At 32.9% G+C, this 18,480-nt stretch overlaps 1 protein-coding gene across 1 annotated transcript; it reads right to left on the bottom strand.

The window, feature by feature from the left end:
- Nucleotides 1-5,505: 5,505 nt before the first annotated feature.
- LOC110099061 (aspartyl protease family protein At5g10770-like) lies at nt 5,506-7,288 on the bottom strand. The gene is made up of 2 exons (XM_020826085.2): nt 7,066-7,288; nt 5,506-6,882 (listed from the first exon to the last, which is right to left on the bottom strand). The coding sequence occupies exons 1-2, from the start codon at nt 7,238-7,240 to the stop codon at nt 5,651-5,653; spliced, it is 1,407 nt and encodes a 468-aa protein (XP_020681744.1). The 5' UTR covers nt 7,241-7,288; the 3' UTR covers nt 5,506-5,650.
- Nucleotides 7,289-18,480: the final 11,192 nt, after the last annotated feature.

The following is an 18,480-nucleotide window of genomic DNA, read 5'->3' as shown; positions in this document are numbered from 1 at the left end:
CTCCCACATTCGTTGGTTGTCTTTACGAATTTTCCATTTTTTTAGCAGCAACAAAGCTCGGTTGGGGAAAGCGGTGGGAGATCGCTGGTTGTCTTTTTGGATTTTCTATTTTCTACATCAGGATAGCTCGGTTGGGAAAAGTGGGAGAGGTCTAAAGTAGTTCTCCTGTTTCAGGAGTTCGATAAGGTAGTTGATTGTTGTAATACTTTAATTTTCTCTTTAAAGATTGAACTGATTGTTTAATTGATGAAATATTGACAAAATTTCAATCTGTTTACTTGAAAAGTGAGGAATCCTCTTGGTTGTGGTTGGCCTAAGGTTGTGAAAATCAGACCGAATAATGAACTGGTAGAATGAGCGGTTCATGATTCAATCGGTTCGGTCGGCCGAACCGGATGACGTAATAAATAAAATTTAGATGATATAAAAATCATATAATAATATAAATTTTTTATTAAAAAATAAATTGAATTCACACATTATTAATATGTTATATAATTTTAAATTTAAACATATTCAATCTTTAAATTTAATAAAAAAATTAACTTACAAATGAATTAATAAATTTCATATAAAGTGATGAAACTTTTGAAATGCTTGGTGGAGTTTTTAATTTAAAATTAAGCATTTTAAATTTAAAATTAAATTATAAAAATTATTTAATATTTAAATATTTTATTTAAATATTAAAAAAATGCAAAAGTTGAACTGGTCGGTTCAAGGTAATTGTGATTGGTTTTGGTTGAACTGGCGGTTTTGTCTGCTTTTGATCGGTTTGATGTAGAAGCGGTTTTTAGCATGAATCAGATCGGCCATAAGACCAGTTCACGATTGAACCTTTCGGACCGGCTGGTTCGATTTGGTTTTTAAAGTCACTTTGGCATCTTTTCCTTTTTAGGATGTCTCCTTTAGACAGTTTTCCCTATCTTTTTTAATTAGTAGCTACATGTTTAACAGTCATATTGGATAGAATTTTTTGGGATGTCCGTGACTCGCATGCTGCTTTGTTGGTTGGCCATTATTCTTTCCAATATTGTAGTTGATTTACTTTTGCCGCATTTGATCTTTCTTTGAGCCCAACTGTTTCATTGAAGGCTTTTATTTTTCCTCATTGATTCTAAATATTTATATACAATATTTCTTGGCTTTTTTTTCTTATTAAGAAAATTGGTATTAATGTCTGTATTTGTTATCTTTTTGCTCCCCCATTTTGTATGCATGTACCCAATCTTCATAAGTGTTATATTCATCTTCCATATCTTCTGATTGTTCATAGCAATTTTTTCTTTTATATCGTACTCATATCTACTTTAGATTTTTTGCTTGTATATGATTTTCATCCAATAGTCTCACTTTAGAAGTATCATATGCTAATCATCCATTTTCTTATTTATTATAGGTTAAGTTGAATTTCTATAAGTAATTTAAGGTTTTATTGAATGCTTTATATCTATCCCCAAAGATGTAATTGGTAACTCAAGAAGACCTGGAAAATTTGGGGAGGCGGTTGTATATGGAAAGAATAGCTAAAAAAAGGTTTTTCATCTTCTTCTCAAGTCACGACGAAAGTTGAGAATTAATTTTTCGCAATTTACCTTTTTTCTATTGTAATTTATCTTTTCAATTTTTTTTTTATATTTCTTTATCTTAAAAGTTCATAATACTAAAAGCTTTTCTTTTGAGATATATGATCCATTGATTATATGATATTAGTTGTAATTTTATAGAAGAGGGGAAATATTTTCTATTTAATAATTTGCAGGCTTTCTAAAGCTATCATCTATTTAATCTCCCCCAATTAAATTATTTATGCCATTTAAATTAGTCGGGAGCCATTGATTCTCTTTGAGAAGCGGGGAATGTGAAGGCTGATTGGGCTCTTCTAAATATAATTAAATCTTAGCATCTCCCTGTGGTTCTATTTTTTAAGATGTATTTAACAATCAAGTGTGAAATTTACATGGTTCATAAATAGTTCATCTATAGCATGTTTTTTTTTTTTTGTTTTTTTGAATGGCTGACTAAATTTTATAATGGATGCCTTCTTGAGAAGATTGGCATGCCCGACTCCTATTGCTCAATGTTCTGAGGATTTTTTTTTTCATCCCAGTTCTTAAGCAATTACTTAAATGGAATTTATGTAATAGTTTCTACTGCTGGAACTAATGATGGATGTATTACAACATGCCATTCCTTTGTATAGATTTTTACAAATTTAGAGAATTTGTTATTTTGCATCATTGGGTGGATAATATGAATGCAGCTTATATGTTGAGTGACAGACTTCATTTACAAAGGTATTCTTTTAGTTTTCTTAACTATGTTGCATGATTTGAAACTTCAATAAGTTCATAGAATGCTTGTTTTTTTTTTTAAGGAAAAGGCCATTTTATCTTGCATTTATCTTCTTTAACTTGCTATTAAAGCAGTATGCTGCTATGCTTAATTTAGAGAAATTGTAGGTCTTTTTTTTTTTTCTTTGCATCTAGGGAGAGCTAGGATTCTATTTAGCTCATCAACTAATGCATAAAGTGTTAAGCATTCCTAGAGCCATAATTCATCGGTATGACAAACTATGAGGAGTACAATGATCCTTGTCGTCATATTTAGTTATATTTAATAACATTTTTAACTTCAAGCATTAAGATTGATAATGTTTCATGCTTGTAATCCTGTATTCCATGCAGCCTTTTATACACTTTCTTAAAAGACTATTGGATTGTAAAGAGAAAGAGGTTCAAATTATGGAATATGCTAAAAAGGCAATTCAACTGAAAAGGACTTCCGAATGTGACTAAAAAAATTTTTGCAATATAACATTCTATGGCATGAACATCAAAGTTATTTCCCTAGCATTTTGCGTATATTTTATTTAAATTCCTATTCAGATCCCTATGAAATCACTCTCAGATTTTCAGAAATATTATCTTCACATAGGCAACAAATTTATACTATATGAGTTAGAATATGAGTTTGAGCTTGGTAATTGGGCTGCAAATTTGAGCTGGTTGGACTACAAATTTGGGTTGATTCCTCTATGAATATGGTGCAAAGTTTTTTAATTTACATTATAAATTTATGTAGTATAAATTTGTTTTGATGTATATTATAAGAATGAATAATATAAATTTTTAATATTATAAATTGATATATTATATTAGTATTCTTATTATAAATTATTATAATGTATATTAAAAAATCTCATTTATTATCACTATAATTAAATTATTAGATATTCATAAATATAACATAATTAAATATATGTCTAATAATTTAATTTTAATATATAATTATATTCATCATTCAATTTAGGGTATATTGTATTTCTTTTTTTTTTACTAGGTAAGATCAATTGCTCTTAGATTTTTTTAATGATGTATTTTTAGTGAGCTTTTGTTCTTTTGAAGACTTGTAACCTATTGACAAAGCTCAACCAAACCGGATGCTTAGAGTTAGCGTAGGTTGACAGAAGCCTACTTACAGATGAAAAATATAGCCACGCCTTATGATTGAAACTTCGGTGGGGCTGAAAAGGTTCCCCCTTTTTTTAACATTTTCAAGTCCCATTAGCATTAAAAAAAAATTAATGAATGATAAATGAAAAGAAATATGACTTTATCTTAATTTTTTTGTTAAGATATAATTAGAAAGGGAAGAAGTCAAATAGAAAATTCTAAGAATTTTCTCTTTCCAATCAAATTTATGTAAAATATGATAAGATTTAGGTTTCATTTGGGATGACTTTCTTATTGTTTCTTAAAACAATTTTTTATAGAAAAGTTAAAAATTTTGCATTAAAAAATTGCTATAAGAAATAGAAAGAAAGCTGTCCCAAATGAAATCTTAATGATTAATTGATCAAAAAATAATAGAATGCATCACGTGATTATATATCTTCTCTTTAGATGTCATTGTTAATTAACTAGTGCTTCGCTTTCCTCCAACAAGTATTCCTTTTTCATGGTATCAAAGACTCAAAGCCATAATTTTTTTCAATTGGACGCACAAATTAATTATTTTATCAATATTTCTTTAATGGTTATTTATAATTTTAAATTCTAAAAATTTTAGATGATACATAAATTATTTTTTTAATAAAATTATTTACATATAATTAAAATATATGATATATAAAAACATAAAAATTATTTCGTGTGAGAGCATTGGCCCGCTCATCCCCCCTAAATTCGCCCTTCTATTTTACCATTAGAGTTTAATGTATTTGTAACATATCAAACTATATTACTGATCATATTAAGTACAAAGTTTGCATAGGACAATTTGGAAAGGGCTTCAATGTCAACGCCTGAGGCCCCACTTGAGCTGGACATTAGAATATATAATGAAAATTAATGAGTAGGTGCTACATCTCAATCTAATAATGTTGTAGTTAACAAAAGCTTATAGTAATATTCCGAAGATGCTATCCTACTATGACAATCACTACTAAATATTATTTCTTCAGCATCATCGATTGGCCTATCTAGCTTTTGGAAACTTGGAGTTTTCCTAATGAGATGTGTGATGGATAAGGAGAAGTAACTTGTTGATCATGTTGATTTGTGTGCTAGATGATAAGTTTTATGTGTTTATTATTGAAGAGAAATGAAGAACAAGGGCCATATAGGATTGAGATTTGTATAATAAGGCTTCGATTGGGACACTTTAGACTGTTGTTTTTTCTCCTATTTTAAGAAAATTTAGTACAAAAAATAGCTTTATAAAACGGTAAAAAAGTCGTCACGAACGAAGCCTAATTATGGATGAAAATGCACATAATGATGACATAAGTGTCATGGTTTTGAGTTGGATCGAGCAAGTTCGGACCAAAATTTTTGTGAAAGAGCTCCGTTGCGAAGAAAGATGACAGTTTATCTCTTGATAAGAAGCATCTTATAGATTGATGATAGAAATATTATATGAATGATAAACTATATTTAAAGTTTGCTCTTATTTATGAGTTGTATTATGAAAAGACAAAGCTCAGCATCTAAATTTAATTTAATATAATTTTAAACCATTTCGAAATAGGTAATTGACTGGCCTCATATAATGAGATAAAGACTTGATGTTGTTGTCATTGTAGCTATAATGTTCAATTTACTAACTGAACACGAACAATTTCTACAGTAATATAATTTGTATTAGAATTTCTTAAATAGTTCGAGATATTAAAATACTTATTATTTATTTACTTATTTAATAATGGGAGAAGAGAGATACTTGATAAAATAGTAGAAAAGGTCAAGTTATGTTGAACAGAGTTGCTTCAAAATTAATGCCAATCAAATTAAACTGTTTTAGCGTCAAAGCATGCTTTGAAATCCATATAAACGACAAGCTAATACTCGATTTGAGAGTACAATATTACTTGTAAGCCATATTAGCCTACCTATATGTGAAGTACGTTTCAAAAATTTCAGATTGATAATCAAAATTCTAACCTCTAACAATAAATGTCATCATTCCCCCTTCATTATTACGAAATTAAGCACATTTTAATGGTTTTCATCAACACATATAAAGTTATCTTCATTTGATATTTTATTATTTCATAAAATTTGGATGCAATTAAACTTTATTTTTCATGACTACATTAACTGTCCCACATGCGTCAATTATATAACAAATATGACGAAACCTATTCATTCTAGCTACAACCATTAGCCCCAAAGCCAATTTTTAAGTTCCCCACATCATACACTACATTGAACCTGCGTTGTTGCACATTACCAATGATCACAATATCACTAGCATCATTATTTCCAGCGAAGGCTAAGCACGCTTGAGATATACTTGCCACATAAAGTATCCCCGTGAAATCTACATTAGCAGTCACTCCGCCATCAAAGAGCAACGCAATTGATGGCACCTTCACCGTCTGGTAGTTAGTGAAGTCATAGCATGTGTCGAGTATGGACAGTGCTGGCGCCGTCGGGTAATTGGTCATGTACTGCCGGAAACTGCTGCGGAGGGCAGAGTAGGCAGTAGGTGGCAATCGACTAATCACTGTGCCGGAGTCCAACAAGGTTCCAGGGGAGCTGAACACTGTGGGTGAAAGAGCGAGCCTTTGACCCCCAACAGAGATGGCAACGAGCTTGAGGAAGTAGAAGGATGGCAGATTTGGGTTGGTTAACATCGGTGTATACTGAACACTAGTGGCGGAGCTACCAAGTGCGAGATATCCAGCATAGCTGGACTTTGATGGTATACAATATGAGAATACCTTGCCATACAATTGAGCTGTTTGGGAAATAATTGAAACGGGTTCCCGGCCGAGGCCTAATAACCCATCTGACTTCCCGAATAGGCCACTGTTGTCATGGCCGCAGCCGTAGCGGAAGTTGGGTATATTATCAGAGGAGAATGTTAAGGTGTCTTGAATGAGGGAGCCTTGAGTTTGAGAATTGTCACCGTATTGTACCTGGTAGAGACATGTAGAGGTAGACGAGCAACTTGATTGATCGAGTTGTGTACAATAGTTGGAGTTGCAAGAGATGTTGGTGAAGGTAGAGGATTGGGTTGGGTCATAAATAGGGTCTTTTTGGGTGTAGCAGTTATCGCAAGGAACACATTGGGTCCAAGTGAGATCGCTGCCGGTGTCGAACACAACTGAAAAGGACTTGCTAGGGGTGCCTAGGCCTATGTTGACGATATAGTTGCCCGTACCAAGAGCAGCGCCGGTGTTTGCCGGAACTCTTGCGGAAAGAGAATCGCCAACAGGGTTGAGGCTGGCAGCATTGGTGGCGGCCCGACGGTTGATGGAGTCGACACGAGATTGGTCCTGCTGGAGGAGCTCCACATGGGACGGATTGTCCTGACGTGCCAAGGATGAGCACGGGCCATGCCGGTGGACCAACTTGAGCTTGGAAGCTCTCGTGCCTGTCAGAATTGGCACGGCTTGTTAATGCATTGATTGGAATTTACAAATATGTGGCCAAAAAGGAATATTTGGCTTTTTGCTATCTATCAAATGAGCTTAATCGCTGCATATTTGTTATTATTTTAATTAATTTACAAAAAAAAAAAAGTCTCAAACAGCGCATTAAGAAATTGCTAACAAACCTTTATCGGGCACAGAGCAGTTGCTGCTCGGCAGCAGTGACTTGACGTCGATGATATGGTGTTCTCCGACAAGCCCTCGTGCTGATACCAGAGAAATCTTCTCTACTAGCAGCAAAAAGAAGAAGAGATTGAGGAATATATAAAAGATGAGCAGAGAAGAAGAAGAAGACGCCATTAGAATAGACCTTCGAAGCTCTGCTTTGGAAGACTTGAAGGAGTAAGTAAAGTGCAGGTGGGGCTTTATAGGCGTGGATCATTGCGCATAACGCGGTTATTAGGAATTTAGTTTAGGAGATAAATCATTGCTTTAAGAGAAGGTCAAGTCACTGATGAAGAGGACGATTGGGGGTTTTGGCCGCCGGGCCCATTGCGTGCAAAATTATTGAGCCAAGGCCTGACGAGAGAGGCTGTTCACACGGAGAACTGCAGTGGGAATATAGTAGGAAACAGCACTTCTATTGTTTGGCCTTGTTCTTATATTACCAACTTGCTGATTTTTTTCTTAAGCTTTAAGTTTGATTTGAAGTTATTAATTAGTTGCATCCCTATCAATCTAAATTTATTGAAAGGTGCTGGCCGTCGGATTGTGCCCGGTGCTTGATCAAGTATAAATATATCAGCTAATAATGCGTGTTGAAAAGTTGCTAAATGCTTGCAGCTTTCCCACGGAACAGCTCGTTATTGTTAGAAGAAAAAAAAATGATAATATTCTGAGAATTTAGTTTAGGGCATAAAGATTGTTATTAGCTAATTAAAGGATTTTAAATTGAATAATTAGAGTTTGTTTTCTTTATTCTAATGAACAATAATCAAGATAAAAAAATGGATAAATTATATTAAGTTTAGTTTGGAAAAGTTTTTTCATTATTTTTTAAAACTAATGAAGATAAAATAACATTTTAAAGCTAATGCGTGACTAAAAACCGGCTTCATTGAGCATAAATTTGGAGTCATATCTCAATTTGATACTTTCAAAATTAAATTTAAGATTATCTCAACTCGGATCTAAAGAAATTTATAGTCAAATTGAGCGACTTAAATGCTCAAGATTACTTAATTCTGATATCATTAAGCCACTTAAATGTTGAACGAATGCTTTATAATTGATGGTATCAATACGACCCGTCTGATAGAGCACTCTGAATTTGACTCAGATCTTTTACATATTTATAGAGCATGTCATTCTCAAAATCTATAAATAAACCACTACTCTTTGAATGAGGGGACCTTTGGGGGTCTTAGAAATTGGACTAGATATTCAAGAGAGCAATGAAGCTTGGAGAATCTTAGAGCTCCACCTAAGCACGGCTACTGGCAAACCCATGTGAAGTTGTGACTTGGACCACTATAGGCATTATTATACATGTGATCAAGTAGAAGAAATCTCTAATGGGGAGTACGTATTCACCAACAAGTGTTAGTAAACATAAAAATGATATAATTTGACGTACTCAAAAGCAACTCACCAACCTATATGACCCCCCAGACGCTTATTAGAATTGGTCGTCTAGAGCCAACAACATGACTACTCGTTTGAGCTCAACTATCCCGTGTGAAGTCGGTCAACAACTTCATGCAAGTCTGCCCTATAATTGAAATGCATATATAATATAATATATTTAAATGAATATATATAATTAGCATTGATTTATTTTGTTACAGATCTTCATTAGACCATATTCTATAATTTATGCATTTTTCTTAAGTATAATTTTGTCCCATAGAGCTATATATGTCTCTAACCCCACGTAAAAATAGTGGATTAGAGGACAAACATAAAGCACGCCAAATTATAACCTCAAAGCTTTTGTTATAGCCATACAAAATCACTTTGCCCATAAGCTAAGGCTTCATTTTGGGAGCAATTATTACATCCGGTGTCTGAATGTGTTCAAAGACCAATAACCATGCGCCACATCAACTAAAACATTCGAACCGTTCGGTTTTTGACCGGATGTAATAATTTCTCTCATTTTGGGTGGTTTTATTACTACTTCTTAAAGTAAATTTTTAGTATAAAAATTAAAATATTTGTACTAAAAAACTGCTTTAAGAAGCAGTAAGAAAGTCATCCCACAAAGCCTAAATCTTTTTAAAATAAAAAAATTTGAATTTCTCCAGGATTTAACAACTCAAATGGAAAAAAAAAAAAAAGAACAGCAACCATAAGCTAAAAACAACCATAAGTTTATTTCATAACTCAGACGATTAACGAAAGCAGTATGAGGTAGGTGTGGCGATGTTTCATTGCTTAACTAATTTAATTGTTTTTAAAAAAACAAGTGGTTTATCATTTAATTAGGTTATCTTATTGAGGAGATTATAATTATAAAGTAATTAGGTGGTTCAAGTGGTGATATAATTAAAAGTGGCTGTGTCATGGCATTATCTCCAAGTCGTTTAATGACAGATTTGGTCAAAATATGAGCACTCCACCAAGGCACCAACCTAACCGGAGAGAGGCTAAAAGTTAGTGGAGGTTGACTGAAGACTAACTGAAAAGATGTAAAATATAGGTTTAGTTTGGGATGACTTTTCTATTATTTTTTAAAGTAGTTTTTGAGTGCAAAATTTTTAACTTTTATACGAAAAAATTCTTTTAAGAAGCAATAAGAAAGCCGTCTCAAACGAAATCATAGTCGAGTATTATGCTTGAGTCTTTAGTGGGGTTGAAAAGTTCTCCTTTTATCAGTTTAGAGTCTCATTGGCATGAAAAAAAAAATTAAGGAATAATAAGTAAAAAGAAATGTGACTTTATCTTAATTTTGGTTTAGATATAATTAGAAAGGGAAGAAGTCAAACTGAAAATTTTGAGGTTTTTCTCTTATTTTCCCATCAAATTTATGTAAAATATGATGAGATTTAATAAAAGGTGACATAATAATAACATCAATAATATAATAGGACAAATTTTCTAAATAAAAAGGGTTAAAAAAATTTTCATTAAAAAAAGCGGAAAAAAAATTTAAGAAATGTCAGTCGTTTGCCTGAGCAACGTCTGGCTCTAGGCAAATTATTCTGTGCAGATGTCGAACATCTTTCAGAGACCAATCAGAATGCGACATGTAACTGAGGCTAGGTACGTACCGCTCGATAATGCACTCAATACCGTGCTCGATACTGCTGACATAACACATTCTAGTTGGTCTCCGGACGATGAATTGAGTTCGGCGTCCGCACGCATAAAATAATTTCCCCTGGCTCTGACGTAGAGTTATGATATGGACGAGCTGAACGTGGCGATGAGCTAGACGAGTTGGGCGTGGTGAGGACCCGAGATGGTCGGGTGCAAGTCGTTCACTTACCAAATGGCTCGGCAGTGCAAATTTTTTTTAATTTAAACTAAAACTAAGGCATGAATAATTTAATTAAAGTAACTTAACTCATAATTTAAGTGGGATATAACTTAGGAAAATAATTAAATTTAAATTAATTTAGTAATAATTACATTTGTTAGATTAATATCTAAATAATTATAGTAATTTGAAATTAATTTATGAAAAAAGTTATAAATTACTTTAAAATAAGTAGTTGAACTATATGATGATGCAGTCAAAATTCATTTTTAATAACACATGGAATAAAATAAAAATTATAATATGTTTTAATTGATTTATATAATATTAATTGAGAGATAGTAAAAAATTTTAATTTCTAAATTAAGAAGAAATTATCTTAAAATTAATTGAAATTTCTTAATAACAAGAGTAATTTTTTAAATATAATTTACTTTTTTTAATAGTTTAAAGAATTTGAAGAATATAATTATCTATTAATTCGAAGCTTCTATATTATTGGCTAGTAATATATAAAGTAAATGTGTCATTAACTAAGTCATTATACATAGTATAAGGTTCTATAGTTTTTAGCTGTGAAGTTAATAAACAAACCTATTTTATTATGTGAGATGTATAATATTAATAATTTCACTGATGTGAATATCAATTTCAGTTTACATCAGTGATTTCTTTAAGCTTTGTTATATAAGTGTTGCATCTACAACTGAAGTGGACCTTTGAGAGCAATTCCTCATAATGATTAATTTTCTTTCAAAACCTTTTCTTTTTTAGAATTTTATTTTTTCTCTCCATAATATTTATTAGTCGAGTTTAGAGAAGGCTTGAGGCAACCCCATGAAATAATTGTTGGATAATACAAGCGCACGAATGGAGAAGTGTATGGCACGGTCTTTTGACAGTCTGCTAGAGCTAAAGATGAAGGTAAATGAAGTTTTTGAGTGTTGCATGCATGCGTGGACAGATGATAGGATTATTTTCTTTGACATTTGCATATTAAATCTATGAGGATAGATGTCAATAGGACAAGAGATTATCAAAATGGTCTAGGTTGGAAATTTGTGGAACATAAGTTTTTGGAACTATTTCGGCATCTAGTTGGTGTTAACTTTCTTCACATACGGTATAATGATGTACGATGTGAAAGAGAATGTGTTACTTTGGTTGATGTTCAACGGACATTATTTGCTTCTATACCAAGATACGTTTGATTCATACTCAACTACAACGAGCACCAAAAGAAATAAGACCATTATTTGTATCTATACCAACTACATATAGCAAAGTACTGCGATATTTCCCGAGGAAAAAAGTATTGTAAACGCTAAAGTTGGGTCGACAATAGGCCCATCCAAAAATATAGGGATCGAATGCCCAGAAAATTCTTTCAAATCTATGTGTATACGTGTACTTTAATCTATGAACATTTTCAGACATACAGGAGACTATTGCTTCCATCAATAGGTTAACAATTCAATAAAATTCATCACAACTATCAAAAATAGATTTAATTGTTTTCCTTCTAGCATCTCATGCCTTCACATGCGATAATCAAATGTTAAACTTTGATTCAATATGACCTATGATTTCATGTGACTTTAGATCAATCTACTGCATGCCTTACAACAGGCTGGATAAGATAACTTATGAATTTGGAGTTGCACTACCTATGACCAGCCAAAAGAATAGGTTTCGTGCTTGTATGACCATACCGAGCTAATGACACCTTCCATGCACCACCCAATCGCTTGCTAGAGCTTGCATGTAGATGCCATTTGCAAGGTCTAACTATAGCTCCATAATGCACTCAACTTATCATTTATTTTTGCCTTTTCGATAAAATATATAACTTGAAATTCAATATTATTGACGATTGACTAATTATACATGGCAAACGGTTAGTCTCTTTTGCATGCAAAACACATGCCCTCAACAATTTCATCTAGAATATATTATTCAAGTGTGACCGTATCGCTATAAACAGCACCATCAAATACAAGACCACTATCCCATTTTTATGCATTCTGACATGCATGAAGCAAATTAGAAATAAATTGATTGAAGATATATTTCTCCAAAAAAATGAATAAACCAAGTAAGCACATAAAACACTTGTTTAAGCATCAGAGCAATTGAAGTAATGTTATGAACTCCAAACTATGCTTAGAAGGCTCATCATGAAATATCAAAGATCATCTTGAAGGTCCTAGAGAGATTATATCTTGAAGGACTTATACCTAGCATCCTAAAGAAATTGTGAGTGATGCATCATATATAGGACTTTAACTTATACAAAGGGTATAACACTATTATTTTAGATATTTGGAAACTCTTCCTTCGGCCTTGAGCATAATGTAGAGAATGAGTTGATGAAGGTGATCTATAGCAATAATAATGAAATTGACAAAATTTTGATGACTTATATCTATAACATTTGGAAACTTATATGAATTCTTATAAATTTTTTTTATTTTTAATAATAAATATCTCCATTTTCCTCACATTATTTTTAGAACCTTCTTACTTAATTTTATATATCCAATATTCTTTATTGTATGAATTTTAAGTGCTTCTCTAAGTAACAAATAAAAATATTCAAGATGAATCTAAATGATCAATTTTATGTAATCGATGGATTAAATTGAGGCAACGTGATACTCTGAGATTTAATTGTTCATATATGAATAATTTGAAAAAAAAAAAAAAAAACTCTATATAATTCGATGATGATGTCAGATAACAATCTGATAAAATCTCAAAACTTTTCTCTCTAAATTATTTTCTCTATTTTATCTTTCTCTTGCACTCAACCCATAATTATTAGTAACATTGTAACATCATCATCAGATAAATTTTGATTTTGTACTAATGATGAAAACCAGGATAATGATTTTTATTCCAATAAGAGTATGAATAAAATATCTATGATGAATAATAAATACTTGTCTTTTTTCCTTTATCTATCATTTTGGCAAAGCCGTGCAAGTTTCATACACGCGGTTCAACCTCTTCAGAAATGATGCTATGTAACCTCATTAATTAGGTGGCGTGCAATTTTTGTTGTCATTATAAAGGCTTCATGGTAGCCACACACTCCTAACGACAGCAAGCCTTACCTCTAACCTGCGAGAAATTATTATGTGCGGAGACCGGACGTAGCACAGTGTTCGGAGACCAACCAAAATACACCACATCATAGGTACCGAGCTGCTGTACTGAGCACATGGGTGACGTGACGCATTCTGATTAGTCTCCGAACGACATTTGGCGTCCGCACAAAATAATTAATCCGAAGTTGTAAGCCCATGAAACCTGTGATTTGATAATCTATACAATAATGAGGTTTCGTTTCAGATAACTTTCTTATTACTTTTTTAAAACAACTTTTTTAATTATATGCATAAAGTTGGAACACATCATTGTAACTAACTTGGCTCAAAATGTATGACTGAAAAGAAAAAAAAAATTATGTACAAACCATATTAGAATGAGTTTGAAAAGTATTAGAATTACCTTGCAAAATATAGATTTCTTACATATAATTTTCAGGCTCCAGACAAATTTATTAACTTTCAAGCTTAATCTAATATTATTTATATCATGATATTCTGACATAGTCTTTTTAGATCTTAAAATAAAAAGTTTTTGTACCTCTTCTTATAGTATGGGCAGAAGTGTGTGCGGGCACTACAAGTTCAGTGGCTAAGATTTTTTTTTTTTTTTTTTTTTTTTTGAGAATTGTTACATATTTATGATTTTTTTCAATATTTTTAAAAAAATAGTAAAAAAATATATAAGGGGTTTGTATGTCTTCATATGTGGATAATGGGTGCGCCTATAAGCCTATTTTTTATTTATATCATACCCATGGCCTATATGTGCCGAACTTCTTTGTGAGACTTTTAATAGCTAGCAGATCGATAATTGATCTTTTGGTTAGAAGCTTTGGTTACCGGTCAAAAATTTTGGATTCGAGTCTCGCATATATTATGTATGTGTGAATTTATCTTAAGATGATAGTGAGGCCTTTAATGCTTTATGGTGCCGAATGTTGGCCATTAAAAGAGAAGCATAATACTAAGTTAAGTGTGGCAGAGATGAGAATGCTCAGATGGATGAATGGCTTTACCCTTAGAGATAGGATACGAAATGAGCATATACGTGGAAAGATTGGAGTAGCTCCAGTAGAAGATAAGATTAGAGAGAGTCGCCTTAGATGGTTTGGTCACATAAAACGGCGGCCTTCCGATGACCCGGTTAGGAGAGTAGAGATATTAGATTTGACTTATGTTAAGAAAGGTAGGGGTAGACCTAAAAAAACTTGGTTAGAAAATATTAGGAATTACCTTTCCTTATTAGATTTAAACGAGAATTTGACTTTTAATATGACACAATGGAGAAAAAGGATTCATGTAGCCGACCCCACATAGTGGGATAAAGGCTTGATGTTGTTGTTGTTGACTTAAATGTCTCAAAAAAAAAAAATTATTAGTTGAGACTCCTACTCTCCATTCTATTAATCCAAACGTTAAGAAAAAAAGAGAGGACTTTAATATTACATTGCCAATACCAGTAATATTAACTTTTTGAAATAAAATATATTTTTTCTATAATTAAAATACTATCATATAATATAAATAAATATTATAATTTAGATGATAAATATGTAAATTATATATATATATATATATATATGTGTGTGTGTGTGTGTGTGTGTGTGTGAATTTACCCTAATTGACTCATAAGTTTTTATTTTTTGGGAACCGGTATCCACCCACTAACACCTCTAAAAGGGCGTTTGACCACGTGACTAATCCTCGGTCGGTTGACCTAGAAAAGACACCCACCCCAAAAACCTTCTGGCCCTCACTTGATTGGACCCCACTTAAGGAATTTTTATTGCGTCCGGTAAAAATACCGAGCATACCGAGTGTACCGAGCGCCTTTACCGAGCACAATACCAAGCACTTTAATGGCGTGGCGTTTTGTTAGTGGTTTCCGAATACATTCGGTAACCTGACGGAATCATTACTCCCACTTAAGAGGCGTTGCCACTCGAGGGAAATCGAGCACGGATTGGGATTTCCTAACCGTACTTGCGGACCAACCAAACTAAATAATGATGGGTGCCTCATAAGTTCAAAAAAACATGCAAAGAAGACTCCCTAATGATAGGGCTAATTATGAAAAGAAGTAATATGGATCCACTAATAGAAAAACTGCAGTATTTTCAAAGACGTATGCTTTAAGGAACCTAGCTAAGCTCCAATGTGAATATTAATGCCTATCAAAAGACTATATAATTCACTTGTACAATGACGTTGATGACTCCATTTGACTATTTGAGAAAACTAACTCTGGAATCAATGTGCTTGTCATCATATCGTTGAAACTCAGCGTTAAATTTAGATTCCTCTTAAATCTAATGGTAGAATTAAGGAAGAGTTTTGGAGTGATTATCGCCGGCCCTTAGATATAGAAAAATCATGTTCTCTATTTTTTAGATTAAAATCCTGTTCTCTATTTTTAATTTTTTTTTTACTAAAAATATATTTTCTACAATAATTTTAAAAAATTATTTTATCTATAAAATTTTATAAAACGATAAGAAAGTTGCATCAAATGATGCTTCATAACTTGAAGAAGAGCACTGAGTTGAGGATCCTATTTGAAAGCTGATGCTTTTCAACACTCTTTCCACCCAACACCTCACATCTTTGTTTTAAGGTTTCCAAATCCTAATTATGATCTTAATTTTATATAAGCCATAGCAGAAATTGAGAACGAGAGCAACCATAGATGCATGCTATACTACAGGAAAATCGTAGTTTACCGACGAAATTTCCGACAAAACTTTATCGTCGGCCGAATTTTTGCCGAAAACTAAATTTTACCGGCAGATTTTGGCCGCGGTAACGGATGATTTTCCTATAGTCTTAGTTGCATTTTTCCCTATTTTTATTAAAAAAAAAAAAATTGAAGTCATATGTCTGAATAGTCTGAATCTCAAAATTGAATTAGAGAGTAAAATTAAGATTGGATTGAGCATTATTTTATCTGAGTTCTTCAACGTTGATCATTTTTTCCTTCATTAAGAGACTTGTGTGACTACATTTGAATTACGTCTGCCTAGATCTAGATGACCTGTTGAAAGCTATCATTAAACTTAGACAATAAGGATTTCAACGGATGGAAAACTAAAAAAAATTAGAGGAACTGTGATGTTATTTTTTTTATTTCTCAGGTAAGCATATAATAGAGATCATTTTATTTAAAATCCTTTAGTTACATAGTTTTATATCCTTAAATCAGAGATGGTTGCTACTTGCTAATGAGTTAAGTGTGGTTGAAAGAGTTTTCCCCTAGCTAATGCTCATGTAATCCTCCCTCTCATATGAAGAACATATATATATATATATATATTAAAGAAAGGAAATTCATTAATAAAATAAAATAGTACATGACGAGCCCTTAAGCAACAAAGGGCGTAAGCAGATGAAAAGTATAAATAACTGATAACAGCAACGTAAAAGAAGGACAAGAAACAAATACAACAGGACTCAGGCCGCCACCTGGTTTCCAGACTTGGGCCGTCCTACAATTGAATAATAAATTATTACAACCGGACGAAATCCTATGATTTTCCCCCGGTACCTAGTGGTACCGAACGGTACCGACCGCAGTTTTATACTAGTGTGCGGACGGTTCTCCCGTCTGCACTCCGTACCTAATAATTTCTCAAAAAGTTATACTTCAAAAATAAAATAAAGTGATTTTTGTACAGCAACTTCAGAAAGCAATTTTCTGTACACCAACTTCACAACATATTTTACTGGCAGCTATAACCGTTCCAAACGCATCCTTAATCTAGATCTTCCATAAGACCTAATTGAATTAAAATTAGCTAGCTTAACACAATCTAGACCTAACTGGCCAATTGATTGAGCCATTAATCACCATAAGACTTACACAATCTTTTTAGGTAGCTAGCTTGACCGAATCTAAGTTAATCTGGCTCAAACCCTATGTGAACAAAGGAGGATGAAAGAGGATAAGCTCTAAAGGCACAAGGCAAAAAAAAAAAAAAAAAATCAAGAGTTTTATACCAAATAAGCCAAAAGGAATCAACTCGGAGCTTTTTGGCATAAAATACCATCTCGCCCCTCTTAAAGGAGAAATCATTAGGTGCGGAGTGCACACCGTCCGCATAAGCACTGGGTACGATACCAGCGGTACCGAGTGCGGGTACCGCTAGGTACCCAATGCTTGTGCGGACGGTTCTCCCCGTCCGCACTTTGCACCTAATAATCTCTCCTTTTAAAGTGGCTAAAAATTGCTTAGATGATCCATCCTCCACAAAGAAATATTTCCTCTCTTTTTTTTTTTGTGAAAGTGAGCGATCTTAGAAATATAATAGAAGAATTTGTGTTAATCCCATACTATTTCAGAAGCATGTAGGCTGCTCTGATACCTAACATGCTATCACTAATTTTTCAGGTGTCAAGTATACATTATTGGGAGTTGATCGATTCCTTCTAGTCCAAATCAATTTTAATGTTGAAATACTTAAAATGAAGGGGAAACTAGATTCAAGATGAACTCATCTAAGAGGGTGATTTCTTGAAAATGCAGGATTTCAATTCACAATTGTTTGGATGAACTCACCGAGAAGACAAAGCCTAGAAGGAATCCTCCCCTTCATTGCAATGAAGACAATGCCTACACAGTCCAACCAATTAAATATAGTCTTCATATGTCTTCCTCTGCCCCTCCTTCCCTTCTTCTATACGGTGCACTCCTGCATTGAGACCGGCAATGGAGAGATTATTACGTCCAGATGTTGAATGAGTTTGGAGGTCAATTAGGAGCTGCCACATCAAGCAATGCACTGTGTATTGGGTGATGTGGCGGCTCCTGCTTGGCATATGGATGCGTTCGACATCCCTATGTAATAATACTTCATTGCAATGATTGACATTTATGAACATAGTTCGTGAAATGACAAAAGGCAAAATTGTGAAAGCTCGGAATCAAGATGACATGACTTTCAAAGTTAGCTTCAATATAGTTGCAAGGGCCTATATGAACTTACCTTGGGCCTTCCAGAATGAACCATTAA

The sequence above is a fragment of the Dendrobium catenatum genome, unplaced genomic scaffold, assembly GCF_001605985.2.
Source record: "Dendrobium catenatum unplaced genomic scaffold, ASM160598v2 fragScaff_scaffold_1632, whole genome shotgun sequence".
Lineage (NCBI taxonomy): Eukaryota > Viridiplantae > Streptophyta > Magnoliopsida > Asparagales > Orchidaceae > Dendrobium > Dendrobium catenatum.
This window is presented reverse-complemented; position numbering and strand designations above follow the sequence as displayed.

What these genes read in the sequence shown, in the direction of transcription:
- LOC110099061 (XM_020826085.2), bottom strand. Translation starts at nt 7,240, where the DNA reads ATGGCGTCTTCTTCTTCTTCTCTGCTCATCTTTTATATATTCCTCAAT. An exon ending in CTGCTCTGTGCCCGATAAAG is followed by an intron (nt 6,883 to 7,065) that starts GTTTGTTAGCAA and finishes CAATTCTGACAG; the next exon opens with GCACGAGAGCTTCCAAGCTC.